The 15,622-nt window shown below is 49.4% G+C and overlaps 1 protein-coding gene and 1 long non-coding RNA gene across 3 annotated transcripts; one reads left to right on the forward strand and one right to left on the reverse strand.

Moving 5' to 3' along the window:
- Nucleotides 1–234: 234 nt before the first annotated feature.
- LOC135579313 (uncharacterized) lies at nt 235–5,292 on the forward strand. The gene is made up of 3 exons (XR_010472032.1): nt 235–534; nt 4,953–5,005; nt 5,102–5,292. It is a non-coding gene; the product is annotated as an uncharacterized LOC135579313 (long non-coding RNA).
- A 144-nt stretch (nt 5,293–5,436) lies between these two features.
- Nucleotides 5,437–14,671, reverse strand: THNSL2 (threonine synthase like 2). Of its 2 annotated transcripts, XM_005509959.4 has the most exons (9): nt 14,090–14,671; nt 13,259–13,486; nt 12,293–12,487; nt 11,895–12,047; nt 11,009–11,239; nt 10,010–10,158; nt 7,174–7,299; nt 6,062–6,201; nt 5,437–5,936 (listed from the first exon to the last, which is right to left on the reverse strand). In XM_005509959.4, exons 2-9 carry the CDS (start codon nt 13,479–13,481, stop codon nt 5,669–5,671), a joined length of 1,485 nt encoding a protein of 494 aa, XP_005510016.2. In that variant the 5' UTR covers nt 13,482–13,486; nt 14,090–14,671; the 3' UTR covers nt 5,437–5,668. The 2 variants fall into 2 exon arrangements, with proteins under 2 accessions (XP_005510016.2, XP_064916329.1); XM_065060257.1 differs by lacking the exon at nt 14,090–14,671 and having other exon boundaries at nt 13,259–13,788.
- Nucleotides 14,672–15,622: the final 951 nt, after the last annotated feature.

A 15,622-nucleotide genomic window follows, 5' to 3' on the forward strand; every position in this document is an offset into this window, starting at 1 on the left:
GGTTGCCTTCCACCACGTGAGCATCTGACTTTTTTATTTCCATTTCTAGAGGGCTCTAGTGCTGAGTTTCTATTTGAAGCCAGGGAGGCGAGAGGGCAGCAGGGCTGGTGGAGGCTGAGGTTTCCTCGGGAAGCCCACCCTGGGTTGGGAGATTAATTTTGCCCACGGGAGCAGCACAGGGACAGGGATTTACAGCAGTGCCTGTTTTTTTTCACAGCAAGGGTGAAAAAAAATAATGAGGAAACCAAAAAGCAAGTGGGAGGGATGGCCTCTTATCTCCAGATCTTCAGATTGAGATGTTCATAAGCCAACAAGTTTTTTCTGGGCTTGATGAACGTGGCAGAATGATGTTCAACAGCCTGTGTTGCATCGGAGATCCAACAAAGTGATCTCCTCTGCCTTTAAAATGTATGAAGCTGCAAAATCTTAAGGGCATATCAACTTACTTTGATTGCAGGGCTGAGATCTTGGAAGACGTATTCCTTTAATTTCCTTGAGCTGGTTGCTTTCCCCGTGAAGGACATGCACAGAGTGGTGAGTTTTCAATGGAAACTGGTTTTGCCTCATTTTCCACTTCTGTTACAAGGAAAGAAGTGCAGAGCTCCAGAGGCCTGCCTGCCTCTTTCTATGCAGACAGAAAGGGCTGGGTGTCTGTCTTTAATTACAGCCTGAAAGAACTGCATTTAAAAGACAACAGCAAGCTATTTAATTAATACTTATCATTAGCACACATAGGAATGCCTAGCAGCAAATTGCAACAACAAAGCAACTCCTTTTTTTTTTCCCTAGCACTTGGGATAAATTAATTTTAAAAAAGAGTAAACAAACCATTTGCACCAGATTTGAGATGTCTTTCTATGGAGTGGGAGTACTGGGATAGTAGGTATTACCCTAGGACAGCAGAGATCTATGAGAACAGGCTTTTCAATCTCCAGCTCTCTTGGCCAAGAAGCTTATCTTCCTCTATCCATCTATCTATCTTTCTATCTTGGCATTTACACTGGGCTCATCCCCCTGTCTGAGCGCCTACTTGTCTTCATACCTGTCCATAAATTACACAGTGCCCTCAGGGCATTATAAATAATAATTCAACTCCCAAACATTCAGAACACTATTTTAAAGAATTGGCTTAGAATTTACTGCAAACTCCTCCTCCCAAGCCATAAAGGTGACATTGGAGCAGGACGTGACACCCTGCTCAGTGGAGGAAATGCCCCAAAATCAGTTCCTTGGGTGGGAGGGATGGGGTGGCCACAAGTTGGAAGATGGGGATGGACACCACGACATAGCACAGGAGAAGGCTGGACTGCTCTGCTCATGGAAAGCAGCATCCTCATCCACAGCTCACTGGGGATTTGTATTATCCCCCCAATTTTAGCTCAATCAACACTGCAGGCAGACAGTCATACTGTGTCCCCCCTTAATTAATAGCACTCTTCAACGGCACTGTTAGTGGCTGGAGTGATGAACCACAGTGTGGCTTTGCTGCTGATGTCTCCATGGGGAGCAACACCAGGTGACGACCGCTAGCTGAGACAGATGGTTTAAAGGGTAGACCCCATGTGTAGCCAGACAGATCCCAACCCATGCTGGGACAAACACCCTAATCCCTTGCTGGACAAACCAACAAATGGCTACAGGACAGCAAGATGCTTTGGTATGTCTAAGCTCTTGGGTGGAAACCTCCAGCTGAACCATGGGGAACCCTATTCGTCTATCCCAATACATTGCATTTCCATCCCCATACCTTGCATCTCCATCCCAATACCTTGCATCTCCATCCCAATACAATGCTTCCTACTTGAGGTACTTAGGGGATAGGACCACATCCCAGCCTTGTCCCTTAGTGTGAAGGGAGTCCCAACCTATAAAGAAACGTCTCTGGCAAGACATGGGGTCCCTGCAGACGATGGCCACTGGCCAGTGGGCAACGCTGTCTTCTAGGATGTATGGGTCAGATTTGCTCAGGGTGAGGAGCCTGAAACTGGAATTTTTGCTGGGCAAAAGTGTGAGCAGTTGATGTATGAGATTAATTATTCCACAAATCTGACTTGAACAGCTCTGAAAGGTGCAGAAGTAAACTATTGCTAACATGGGAACATGTCAAGCTGTCAAAGCTTGCAGAGCCTATTGAAATGTTGAGCAAGGAGGTACCGCCTTTCTGCATGACATTCCTCCTTGTTTTCCATCTTTCCATCAAACAAAGCTGACCTTCCCTCTCAGTCAGAAACCTGAAGAGGAGCAAGCAGAGCCCTGACCACACATTTTGGAGTAGAAGTGGGAGCTCCTGCTGTGGGAGCTGCCGGGGATGCCATGGTTCCTGAGTAAGGCGGTGGGACACGGCAATTTCATGAGGACAGGTCACATAGAATCACAGAATCCCAGAATGTTAGGGATTGGAAGGGACCTCAAGAGATCATCCAGTCCAATCCCCCTGCTGGAGCAGGAACACTCAGATGAGGTTACACAGGAAGGTGTCCAGGTGGGTTTGAATGCCTCCAGAGTAGGAGACTCCACAACCTCCCTGGGCAGCCTGTTCCAGTGTCTGTTACCCTTACTGAGGAGAAGTTTCTTCTCAAATTTAAGTGGAACCTCTTGTGTTCCAATTTGAACCCATTATCCCTTGTCCTGTCACTGGTTGTCACCAAGAAGAGCCTGGCTCCATCCTCCTGACACTCACCCTTTATATATTTGTAAACATTAATAAGGTCACCCCTCAGTCTCCTCTTCTCCAAGCTCAAGAGCCCCAGCTCCCTCAGCCTTTCCTCACACGGGAGATGCTCCACTCCCTTCAGCATCTTTGTTGCCCTGCACTGGACACTCTCCAGCAGTTCCCTGTCTTTCTGGAACTGAGGGGCCCAGAACTGGACACAATATTCCAGGTGTGGTCTCCCCAGGGCAGAGCAGAGGGGCAGGAGAACCTCTCTGACCTACTGACCACCCCTCTTCTAATCCACCCCAGGTACCATTGGCCTTCCTGGCCACAAGGGCACAGTGCTGGTTCATGATCATCCTGCTGTCCACCAGGACCCCCCAGGTCCCTTTCCCCTACGCTGCTCTCTAATAGGTCATTCCCCAATTTATAATGGAAGCTGGGGTTGTTCTTACCCAGATCCATCCCCACATCTCCACTCAGGCTGCCACGGGCAACCATGCATTGCCCTCTGCAGAAGCATAACCGCCCTGCAAGCTGAGCCGGCTCGTGCTCCTTCCGACTCTGCTCCGGGTGTGAAACAGGCGTTTCCTGCTACGCTTCTGCCCTGGAAATCTCAGAGAGAAGTTTTGTATTGTCCTGCCCCCAAAAAATCTGGTTTTGACTGGGGGAGAAGCAGCACCCTCACCCCACAGGGGTACCCTCAGGGACGGCTGAGAATGAAACCCCTTTTCACTCCACATGGGCATTGTCTGACGCCTTCCCTCAGTGAGGCTGGATCCTTTTCCATCCGGCTGCTTGCTGGATGGAATATACCCCCAGAACATGGGGTTGTAATTGCCAAATTTGCTGCTTGCAAAACACACAGGCTAAGAGAGTTGGTGTTGTTGAACCTGGAGAAGAGAAGCTCTGGGGAGACCTAATTGTGGCCTTTTTGTAATTAAAAGGGGCCAATAAGAAGGATGGGGATGGACTTTTTAGCAGAGCCTGTTGCGATAGGACATGGGGTGATGGTTTTAAACTAAAAGAGGAGAAATTCAGGATGGACATGAGGAAGAATTTCTTTACACTGAGGGTGTTGAGACCCTGTCCCAGGTTGCCCAGAGAGGTGATAGATGCCCCATCCCTGGAGACATCCCAGGCCAGACTGGACGGGGCTCTGAGCAACCTGATCTGGATGAAGATGTCCCTGCTCGTGGCAGGGGTGGCATTGGATGACCTTTGAAGGTCCCTTCCAACCCAAACTATTCAATGATTCTATGATTTGGCAGGCCACAAGCCCGGCACCCCTCACCCAGTCCATCCCCGTGCTCCCCGAACAGGGTCCATGTCCAGCCCCTAACCCTCTCGCCTCCCCCTCCTGCTCCGGTCCCCACCAACAAGCTGGATTTGCAACCTCTCACTTGGATGTGGAGCTGGGTGCAATTTCAGGCCTCTCTCCCTTGCAGGGTGTCTTAAGCTATGATTAAGAGCTAAATTACAACCGGGCAGCCGTCCCTGGCTGAGAACCGCAAGATTTGGGGAGGCAGTTTGTTATTAAGGTGGTGGAGTCCAACGAATACAACGTGTACATCAATGAAAGGGGCAGCAGATCATGGGGATCAAATGGGATCAGGGAGTTTCTCATTGACACCACCAGTGACTCGCTGCATCAGCCCCCAGCACAAAGCCATCCTTTAGGGGAAAGTTATTCCTGAGGATAAGACGGCATTGTTCCTTAAATAAGACATATTTTCTGGTTGGTTTGGCTTGTAAAAAGGGATGAATGGTAGCCTCGCAAAACACAGATCTTCCCCAGACCTCACCACCATTTTTCTCTCAACTGCTCCATCCATGCAACTAGTAGAGCTGTCAGCATTAAAAATATTCAGCATCCAAGCACTGTGGGTTTTTTGCTTTATTTTCAACTAAGCTGCTTCCCTTACGCCTGTGAATTGGGATGGGCCAGCCTCAGCCCCTGTCTCGGTGGAAATATGGGTCTCTTTTCTCCTGCAGAGTTTCGGTGGGATGGAAGGAGGCGGTGCGAGGGGGATCCAAGGAAAAGGTTGCCCAGGTGCCAGCAAGGCGGCTCACAGCCCAGGCAAAGCTTCCCACTCTTCCCGCACATTCTGCAACATCCCATGCTGATGCACTTCACAGAATTTACTTTACCCCGCTAAATGCCACTAAACATTCAAATTAATCCTCCCATTACGGGACTTCTTTTGATGTCAAAGGGGGAATTTTTTTTTTTTAATGGCAAAGGGGGATTTTTTCCCCCCTGGTGTAATTATTCCTATTTTTTTCGCCCTCTTTTTAGGCACAAGAGATCCCTGCCAGATGCATGACTTGTGGAGGCAGCTCCCACATGAGGTATTTATATATTTATATGTGTATGGTGAGAACGTGGTATTGAAAGACCTGAAGTTTCGGGCTGAAGGGGAATTTCCCATTTCCTATTTGTTTCAGTGGAAGAGTCTGCAGCAGGACGAGGACCAAAAGCTGTGAAATACAGCACTGGAAAGCAACTCCTTAAAATAAACACATCCATGGAAAACTACTGCTTTTTAACACTATTGCTGAACAACTTTCAATGCCCAGGAATGACCTCTGGCACTGCTTAATTTATAGGGACGGGGAAAGCGGATCCCCTCCAGCTCTGCATAATTTTCCTGTTTAGCATGTTAGGTGCTGCTGAGCATCCCAGCACGGAGCCAGAATCACCAGAAAATGCTCAGGAAGATGGTAACTGGGTAATGCTAGGAGAACTTTCCGTAACAGCATGTAATGATGAAACGGGCAGCTTTATTCAAAGTTTCAATCAGTTTTTATGAATATGTAAGGAAAAGAGGATACAATTGCAGAGCTCTTCACTGGAAACATTATGAAATATTCTACGTAATTCAATGGTGAAGTGTGTTCTTGCTAATAATTCATTGCATGGAGACTGTAGGCTCCTCTCCCAGTGTAACACAGGGCTCTCCTGGGAATGGAAAATGAGCCCTGGGAGGCACTGACCAGCTGTACCCTGATAGCTCAGGTCCGGGTGACTCCCTGCCTGGTGACCTCCCCTTGTCGTTGGGGCGCTGACTGACCCCCCCGTGTCTCCCACCGCTGTGCCACGGCTTTGATCCGCTCCCGGAGCACCTGTGCCCAGTCCTGCCCCGGCTCCAAGGGGATGGACCTGGTCTCCATAGACGTTAAGGTGGTGATATCAGGGGGAAGCTGGACAGCCAGCCCAGCTCGGAGCACGGCATCCTGAAATTTGGCTGCAGAGGCTGAAGCTAAGCAACACCGGGGCGTGCTGGAAAGGAAAAGAAAAGCAAGAAAACTTTTGATGGAAGCAAAACTCAACCTGGAGGTGCGGCAGGAGCAAAAGGAGAAGTGATGCTCCGCACCCCAACGCTCCTGGACCATGTCTGTCCTTACCTGTCCAGCTGTGAGTAGTGATAGTGAGCAGCCACGGCAGAGTGGGGACACAGCAGGTAGCGGTTGTTCTCCCAGCAGCGCTGCATGGCCCGCACAATGTCCTCGTCAGAAGCTGAGCACGACTGCAGGGTCTTGGAGAGCTGCAGTCGCGGGGGAAAAGGGGAGGTTTGCTCAGGACATGACCACCCCAGGCATTCCCAGCAGGGGCACCCAGCAAAGCAGTTTGAAATAGGGAGGCTGGGGGATGAGACTTGCCAGGGACTGAAGGAGAAGGGGTTAGTGATGCAGCCAGGGGATGAGGCACTGATGGAAACTGCCACGGGGTCAGGGCAGGAGTGAGGGGTTTCCATCCCCAGGTGCTGGGAGTGTGGGTGGAGAGGAGCCGAAACTCAGCTGCTCAGCTCCACGCTGCTATTTGCATGCTTCAAGGGAGTTTCTGAGGGCTTGTAAAATGCACCTCAGTGTAATACTTCTTCTTTCTTTGAATAATGTATTTTTAAGTACTTATTTTGCCCCTGTGCAAGCAGGAGTGTATGACAGGCAAAGGATGCACAGTAGGGGACAGCACACCTTGAGTGGGAAGAGTCAGGACTTTGCATCTGGCCCAAAGAGCCTCACAATTCAAATGTTCGGTTTCCTCTTGTATTTCTTTCTGCTTTGTGTTTGTGTTTGTCTGCTTTGTGTTGCATTTATCGAAATACAGAGGCTGAATTACAGCAACAAACCCAGCAGACCCACTCCAAAGCGCCCCATCAGGTTCAAGCCAGCACACACAATGTGATGCCCTGGTGCATGGCCAATGCCAGAGCTGGAGTGGTCAAGGAAGGAGAGGTTTCATATCCTACTCAAATAATTGTAGGCATTTAAAAAAATATTTTTGCAAAGAAGAAAGAGCTTTCTTTCAAAAAACATGATTTAAAACGGCCTTTTAACATCTCTATGCACATATGTTGCTATATAGCTTCTCTGGCCTCATGCTAAAGTTTTTGGTTGGAAAGTCTCCACTATGATATTTTATTCTGAATATGAGTTGAAAACAACTGGTAGTGGTAAATCTCCTTGCACACTCACACACCCACACACACATGGTGCCACACGCGTGAGGAACTGACCTTCCTGTGCAAATCCTCTGGCAGTTTCAGGCTTTTCGACACGCTGAATTGCTCCATCAACATTTTCGTCAGGTGGCTGTCGGAGCCTGAGAGCAGCCAGAAGATCCTCTCTATGTTGTAAGGCTCCTGGGATAACAACGCAACAGGTAAGTAGTGGAAATTCAAGTGTATATCTCAGAGGAATAGCACCTGTGTGGATTCTCTGATGTCTAATTAGGGTTGAGGTCCTATTGCCACCCTTTTTTTTTTGATGGAGTCTGAGGTGGGCTTTGTGTCTTCTCCTTGCACACCTACATCCTAAGACAAGCCTTTGGGAACCCAGCAACCTTCAGACCTCTGACCTGTCAGAGCAGTCTGGCAGTGACCATCAGATTAAAAAAAACTTAATGAAAGGACAACTGATAAATCAATGGCATGACCACATCTGTACAATCACCTTGAGGAACCCGGGCTAATAACACACTATGTATTTGAGAACCAGAAATATCCAGCTGTTTACTCAGTGTTGCAGATGCTGCTGTGAGTCACCCAGCTTCCGCGTGACTTAATGAGACACCCAGCTCCCTGCGGGTCTAACCGATAAGATTTATGAACATATAATGTACATATAGGGCCTGACTGGCCTGTACGGCCATGTAGCAATCGGTGTTGCAACACTACAACTCCGTGCAAGACCATGCAGGAGGGTCCCAAACTGATTTCAGTGCTCGCTGCCTCATTTCTGCACGCTCACAAGTGCCAAGAAGCATTCATCCAGGTGGTTTGGCCAAGACACCTTGTAGGGACAGACAGGAGAAGTGGCACTGACTACTGAGTCCTCATCGCATCTCCTGGGTTCCAGTGCTGGTTTTGGATAAGCTCTTTGTACCTTCTAGCAGCTGACAGTATCCATGACCTTTTGTTTCTCCATCCTGTCCCACCTCAGAGATTTATCAGGAGTTACTCAGATTTTAGTGTCCTTATTTGGGTGGCTTATGACCCCAGTCCTATTCTTCATCTTCCCACCATCATTTCCAAGGGCCTCCAGCCTGTAATCTTCAGTCTAGTCTGGGCATAGCTTGCCCTTTGCTTTAGGCTGTCCCCTGGTTTAGGCTGTCCTCTGCTTCCCGACCTGGCTGTCCTGAGAAGCTACACGTCATCATGTCTGGACTTCAGTGACCTGCTACCAGAGGTGCCTCCAGTACCATCCTGCTGACATCCCTTCTCCTGTCCTTCCTTCTACTGTTTCCACATCTAGACCTTAGCCTTCACCATCCATTTGTACCAGCCTTACCATTTCCACTATAGATTACTACATTGACACCAGTAAGTTGAACTGGGCCAGGACACTGGTGTGTGTACTGGTCTTGCTGCTGATTTTGCCCAGTGCCATTAGAGTTGTCCAGAAGAACACTGGGGCCCAACTCGGAGGGCAGATCATGCTGGAGACTGTTCCCAAGGAAAGTTTTGGCACATGAACGTAAGTTACATGGTGCTTCCTGACCTTAGGGCCAGAGAACAGCTCCTGGTTGGTTTCAGGTACCACAAGGACACAGTGTCTGCTGTGATTCTCATGGAATTTCTCCTGAAATTGCAAGGCTCATTCACACTAGACTTTCTGCTTCAAGTCCTCAGTTAGTGTCTAACTGGAAATTTTTCTCTGCTTTGGCCTGACTGCAGTAGAGGCAACCTGAAGAGGTTGTGCACTCTCCATTCTTTAAGATTTCCAACACCTGACAGGACAAGCCCTGAGGAATCTGGGCTGACCTTGCTTTGAGCAGGTCCCAATTGGAGACCTCCTGAAGTCGCCTCCAGCATGAATGATCTGTTGAGCTGTGGAAATATTTGCATGGATGCTTCAGATGTGAGCTGAATGATGATGTCCCACACAGCCATGGAGAAGGATACACCCATCCAGCTCCTTGGAAATCTTTGGACATCACCTCACCCAGCTGCCTTCCCTCATGACCACAAAGTCTGGCACAAGCTTAGATGTCTCAACAGACCAGTGCTACTGAAGGGACACAGGAGCCCAACTACTCTTTGAGCTCTGAGGAGCCCCATAAATTCCCATCACAGGAGGAAAGTCAAGCTGCAGACCACAGCAGCCTGGTGACAGGGGCATAAGGACTTCTGCAAAGCATGGCAGTTTCTCCAGGCTCCCAGATCCTCCCACTGTGTTTGAACAGCTTTTGGGAAATCCAGGTAGCTTAAGGCCACAGTGATACAACCCCAACTGTTTCACATTTTGGTCATTTGTTTGGAAGTAGATTCAGTTCCTGTGGATCACAGGGTAGGTATGAAATGGGAGGTATTTGCTTCCAGGTGTTTGGTTTCTGCACCTTCATGACTTTTCATTTCTGAGGCCACTGTCTGCCTGCTGAGACTTGTTTTGCTCTGAGCAAACTGCAGATGGCCATAGATGAGGCATTTCTTCTGGGCTTCCCTTAGTTCTTCTTGGTCTCTTCTCCTGCTCCTGGTGGAGCCTTTCAGGAGCACCAAAAAAGCCCTTGAGATGTGATGGGCTTTATAATTTCCTAAGTCTCACATTTTCAGAAAAAACATCCCTCTCTTGCTAACTTTGCACATAATGAAATCCCAGAAACCCAGCATTTAACAATGAAGATTACTAAGTCAAGCCCTGAAAAGTGAGGAAGAAGGTGTTTGATCTATCCCAGCTCAGCAGTCTGCAGCATAAATGCTGAATATGAGTCACACCTTTTAATGCATCGCTGAAAGGCATTGCCAGCGGCAGAATTCTGCTCTCATAAACCACGTAAAACAGAGTACGAGGAAAAAAAGTTACAAAAATATATAACATTTGGTATTCTTGCATTTTGATCAATTCATTACATACCTGAATGTCCATGGCTGATGCTAATGTAGCCTTCACACTTTCTGACACTGAGAGATCTCCATGTTGAACAATTCTGTGAATTATGTCATTGCTGTTAACAACGGCAACAAGCCGAATTGGGAGACCCATTTTCTGGGCAATACAGCCAGCTAGGAAAAAAGTGAAAAAATATGTGTGTGCTTGATGTAGAAACATTCAAAGGAGATTTAGTAAAGAAGTCACTGTACAAGTTGATTGAGCACATAGCTCAGAAGCAGACACAAATGGCAGTCCCCAGTAGATGCTAAGATATATGTCTTTAATGTTTTGGTAGAGCACTAGGGATGCAATGCTCCACCTGCCATCGAACGCCGACCCTTGGGCATCTCCACATTTGAAGATGGGGACCAAGAGGGGACCAAGAGGTCAGGCAGCTGCCGTTCATGCACAGGAGATGAAGCTTTTGGGCTCTTGCAGCTTATTAATGCTGCCTCAGATGGGCAGCCTGGAAATACAGTGAATGTAGTTGGGTGCATGGAATCCTTTATCGCTTTCATGAGACAGTTGTACGCCTGTTTTGGATGGAGGCAATCAAGGACTCACATTTAGAAGGCCAGACTATGCAATTAAAAGTGGTTCTCTTGGCTGCACACTACCACGCAAACCAGAGTAGGACCAGGAAGGACTCCACACCTCTGTTAATGTCTCACTTAGGAAATAAGAGCCACAGTATTTTCCCTCTTTCCTGGATCAAACACATTCTGTCCTCCTCTAAAGTGACCATCCTCAAGATAGCTACAGTCATCATCAGAAGGTGGTTTGGGATTTTCTGCACCTTGCATCAGTGACACCTAAATTAGTAATAACCATGCATGAGTAATAAAATATAAGTGGTTCTGAAGAAATCCTACCAGACAGTGGGTGTTTTAATAAATAACAATACCCAGCATCTGCAAAGTGCTTTCAGTCCATAGGTCACAGTGCTCTCTTCCCTATCTAACCTATCTTTTTTCCCTTCACCTGTGATATTTCCTCCTGCTCCTGTTGGCACAACAATTTCCACCACTGGCAGAGGGGTGGTATCGAGGGACGGGGCACACTGAAAGTAGGCGTAGAAGTGGTGAGCGATCTGGACCATAATCCTAGACCAATTGACCGAATTCAGGCTCATCAGATCGTATTTTCTGACAAAATCGACATCAGCAAACAGTTCCTTGATCGGCTCATCAATTTCATCGCTGTTCCCAGGAGCTGGCAAAAGGAGAAAGGAAAGATTAGATCTGCCAACATCAGCGCATCAGACATAAAGTATTTCTGCTCAAAAATAGGGCCAGTTTCAAGCCATGGGGTTTTCTGGGGTGTCCTGAGCTACAGGAGCCAGGGGCTGAGTAGCACCACGTGGATGCCGGGTGGTTTCTATAGAAGTTGCACTCTGGGATCTTGCTTATGCCAAGAATATATATTTGCCAGGATAGGCCAAGGTGAGACCTGTTTGAGCAGAGGAGTCCATGGCACAGCTCAAGCACCCCATGGTGATCCCCACCATGAGGTTGGCGAGATGGGAGGGGATGGACCACCCATGAAGTTGAGGGGACAGAGGGAAGGGGTGACTCTCCATCCTTTTAGTGCCAAGAAATGGTGCTGAATTTGGTGCAACTAAACATCAAGCACCTGCATGGAGACAGCTCTGATCTGTGGTCAGGAGAACAGGATGCCTTGAACCACTTTTCATCCAAGTGGGGACATCTGATATAGGCTCCTGTTAGCCAGATATCTGGGCACGGTGGCCATGATAGCAATGGCCCAGCTGGCTGCAGCTGCTAAAGCAGCAACCCCCTGAGACTTTTAGGGTCACAGTTCGGTCACAGCAGGGCCATGAAGTGGACAGTGCAATGGCAATGCCAACCAGCAAAGACGTGGACGTTGTTTTCAATGACAGTGGTCATCTGAAGTTCCTGTATCTGAGTGCAGAGGCCCTTGGGCAGCAGAATGAAGATGTCCATGTTCTTCTGCCCTCTCACGCTCTCGATGGCCGAGCTCCCCGTGTCCCCTGAAGTCCCTGTTTCAAAGTGAGGAGGAGCCAAGAAAAGCAAAAAACTGATTCATCAGTCAAACCCGTATCACTGCAGAGAAGCTCCGTGAGATGTTTTTGGCTAGATCTGCCACCTTGGCATTGCCCAGAGACCACTCACCCAATACCCACGAGGCAATACCACCCTTTGGCATAAGGAGGGCAGTGGAATAATGGCTCTCAAGGTAAAGACCTGCCCAGAAGTTCCATCATCTACAAAGAGGCATACTCACCCACCAGAATAGTGACATGCTTCTGCTTTTTCTCCAAGAAGTACTGTAAAAACTGCCCCGTACAGGACAAGGACAGATCCTTAAATGCGTAAGTAACCCCATGCCAGAGCTCCAACACATTCAGCCCGTCCTTCAGCCTGGACAGATGGACAACATCCTTGTGCCTGAACCTGCTGAAGGCCCTGTCGATCAGGTCTAGAGAGAAAATCGTTAAAGAGGCTGTTAGGTAGAGGAGCATTCTTTTTCTGAGCAACCTGTTCTAGCTGAACATGTCCCTGCTCATGGCAGGGGGGTTGGACTAGATGGTCTTTGAAGGTCCCTTCCAACCCAAACTATTCTATGATTGCTGCATCTGTGCTCTTCATGCTCCTGGGAATCTCTCTGCAAAACCAAAGACTAAGTTGCTGGAGAGGTGACAGATATCCAACAAGTTATTCTTAGTTATTAGGAGTAAAACATCTCAGATTTATTATCTTCAATAGCTCTATGGCAAGAGACCCCAGGGGACACCTGACACAATCAGAGCAGACTGTGTTACAATGTAAAATACAGGAAACTGGAATGTTTTGAATGCGTGCTGTTTAGACAGAGGTTGCAGCTGCCCTCTGGTGGAAGTGACATCTGTTAAACGTAAAAAACATTAAAGATTTAATCTCAATGAGAGTGTGGAGCAGCAGAGAGCTGTGGCATCAGGACAGGTCTGGAGCCCATCAGAGCAGCAGTGTCCCCCAGCAGTGAGCAGGACCACAGCATCAGCCATCCCTATTGCACAGGGGACACCTTTTCCAGAAGGTAACAAGCCCCAGCAAGGTGAGAGAGAAGAAGAGAATAGAGAAAGGAGCATGCGAGGTGCAGCGCTCCATACTCTGGGGGCTGTGAAGTGGTGAAGGCAGGCAGGTGCATCTGAACACCCCAAAATCCTCGCACACATCACCGCGAGCAGCTCCCTGCGTGGCTGGGGCTCACCGTTGAGCGTGTCCCGCGGGATCAGCTCGGCCGTGATGAAGAGGGAGCAGAGCTCCTTCACCAGCTCCCGGTAGGAGAGGCGGCTCCATCTCTGCAGTGTGTCCCGGTCCAGCGTGGGGATGCACCGGGGCATGAAGAGACCCCCATCGGGCGCGTAGCCGGAGAAGAGGGCTCCCTCGAAGTCAACAGCCCCCACACCTCCCCGCGTGCTGATGTACTCCATGGGTGCTGTGGAGGCACCACAGTCACTGCTGGGACCCCGGAGCATCCCCTCACTGGGGACATCCCCACATCCCAGGCTGACTCCCCCCAAGACTTCCCATGTGGATAGGCAGAGCTCCTCAGGGTGGAAACCACTCCCTCCCAAAAGAACGCCACGGGGAGTAGGAGCAGCCGGGGCTGGGGAAGGGTGCACAGAATTGTGCACAGGGTGGAAACGCCACCTGGGATTCTTCCCGAGGTGGCTGGAGACTCCCGGCCCCTCTTTCCCCACGTCCTTCCCACCCTGCCCCGGAGACACTTCCCGGCCGGAGCTAAAGCCCTGCCGGCGCAGGAGTCGCTGCAGAGGCACGTCATGTCCCCTACAGGCCGTTTGCGAAAGCTGGAGTATTAAAAATAGAATTAATAAATAAATAAAAGGAAATAAGTACGTGTTTAGAGCAGGCTGATTCTGTCCAAAGGGGTTAAACTAAGGACAGGATTTAACTCAGTGTAGGAAAGATTGAGCTAATTACCCCGGATTCATGCAAATCCCACCGAGCAGCCACCAGCGTTGCTGGGAGAGGTCCCCCCCCCCGCCCCGATCCCGTGAACCCCCACAGCCGTTCTCACCTCGGGCGCTGGAGTTAATTGCGCAGCCCCTCTGAATGGCCACAGGACGCTTGGCCCCACGCGGAGGCAACAAAGCAGCTGAGCAACTCGCCACCGCCGCTTGCAACCCGGCCGCCCTTTGCGCTTGTGCTCGTGGAAAACTTGTCCCCGTTGCACGCCGCTGATGTTCCCCTCGCTGCGGTGCTACCGGCTGCCCTGCACCCAGCTTGGGAATTGGGAATATGTGGGGAAGAGGGAGCTGAGACGCTGCTGGTGGTGCTGAGCACGGGGGCAAGGGGCAGCAGGCACGGGCTGTGGAGAAATCTGGTTAAATATTAGGAGATGATAGTTTTTTTCCACGAGGTTGATCAAGCATGGGGCATAGAAAGCTTGTTGTCTCCAGTATAACCACAGAAAAACTGCAAACTCAACTGAGCCACCTGGTTTAAGTATGAAGTTGGCTTTAAAGTTGAGATTGAACTTGCTTAAAGCAGGGTTTGGGTCAGAAATCTCCAAAAGTCCCTTTCAAACAAAATCAGTCTGTAATTCAGCTGTGCAAAGCCACTGCAGCCTGCGAGGCTGGGATGTCATGACAGCTCCACCCCACTGACGGGGAAACTGAGGCACGGGAGAGAGAGGGGACTTGTGCGGGGCTGTGCAAAAAGCCTCAGCTCATCTTTGTAGGGGAGGGCTGTGCATCCCTTTCCTTACTTTTTAGTTTAATAAATAGTGGTTTTCGAATGGCGAGGTCAGCTCAGGACCGGTGGCTGCACGGAGCTGGGGTGCAGCACAGCGTGTGCTCCTGGAGCATGTGCAGGGACTTCAACCCGGGAGGGCAAGGGGCAGAGGTACAAAGGATGGCTGATAACAGCCAGCCATGAGCAAGGAAGCCCACGTCTGCAGTAGGGGACACATCGCCCGCCAAGGCATCAGAGTCCAACCCACCATGTGTTGCTTCTTTTACTCTGGAGAGTAACCGGAGCCATGACAAAAATCTCCACGGAGAGTGGTCCAGACCTTGCCCTCAGCACCAACATGAAAAACCTCTTCTACACCCAATATCCAGCTTGTTACTACAAGCTCCAGTAACAAGCTCCAGCTTGTTACTACAAGCTCCTCAGCAGGAGACAGAAGCTAAACTTCAGGCTCTGGCGTGAGAGTTGCCCCTGATGGTGTTGCTCAAGGTTGAACAGGGCAGCAGTAGCAGAGCAGGAAGCAAACAGCAGCTTTTTAATAATATATCTGGGCTTATCCAGTAGGCCAGAGCAGTGTTAATAGTCTCTATTTTCTGACCACCTCTAGGAACTTCTAGGGATCTAATTATCTACAATTATATCAATTATATCACCCAACCAGCCTGCATCTTCCCACTGTAAGGAGATCTCTGCTCATCATGTTCCAAAGATGAACTATGAGCCACCCAAACCCGCTGTAGCCCCAGGGTCCTCCTTGTACCTGCAGCCACCAGCTCCTCATGGCACATAGGGGTGCTGACCCCAGAATGGGGGTTCGTCCCCATCCCAAAGTGGCATCCAAGTCCTTTTACAAGGCGCT

The sequence above is a fragment of the Columba livia genome, chromosome 4 (assembly GCF_036013475.1).
Source record: "Columba livia isolate bColLiv1 breed racing homer chromosome 4, bColLiv1.pat.W.v2, whole genome shotgun sequence".
In the NCBI taxonomy this organism is placed as follows: domain Eukaryota; kingdom Metazoa; phylum Chordata; class Aves; order Columbiformes; family Columbidae; genus Columba; species Columba livia.

What these genes read in the sequence shown, in the direction of transcription:
- THNSL2 (XM_065060257.1), bottom strand. Translation starts at nt 13,526, where the DNA reads ATGCTCCGGGGTCCCAGCAGTGACTGTGGTGCCTCCACAGCACCCATG. An exon ending in CAACGTCCACGTCTTTGCTG is followed by an intron (nt 11,240 to 11,894) that starts GTTGGCATTGCC and finishes TCCTTTTGCCAG; the next exon opens with CTCCTGGGAACAGCGATGAA. An exon ending in CATCAGCCATGGACATTCAG is followed by an intron (nt 7,300 to 10,009) that starts GTATGTAATGAA and finishes TTGTTATCCCAG; the next exon opens with GAGCCTTACAACATAGAGAG.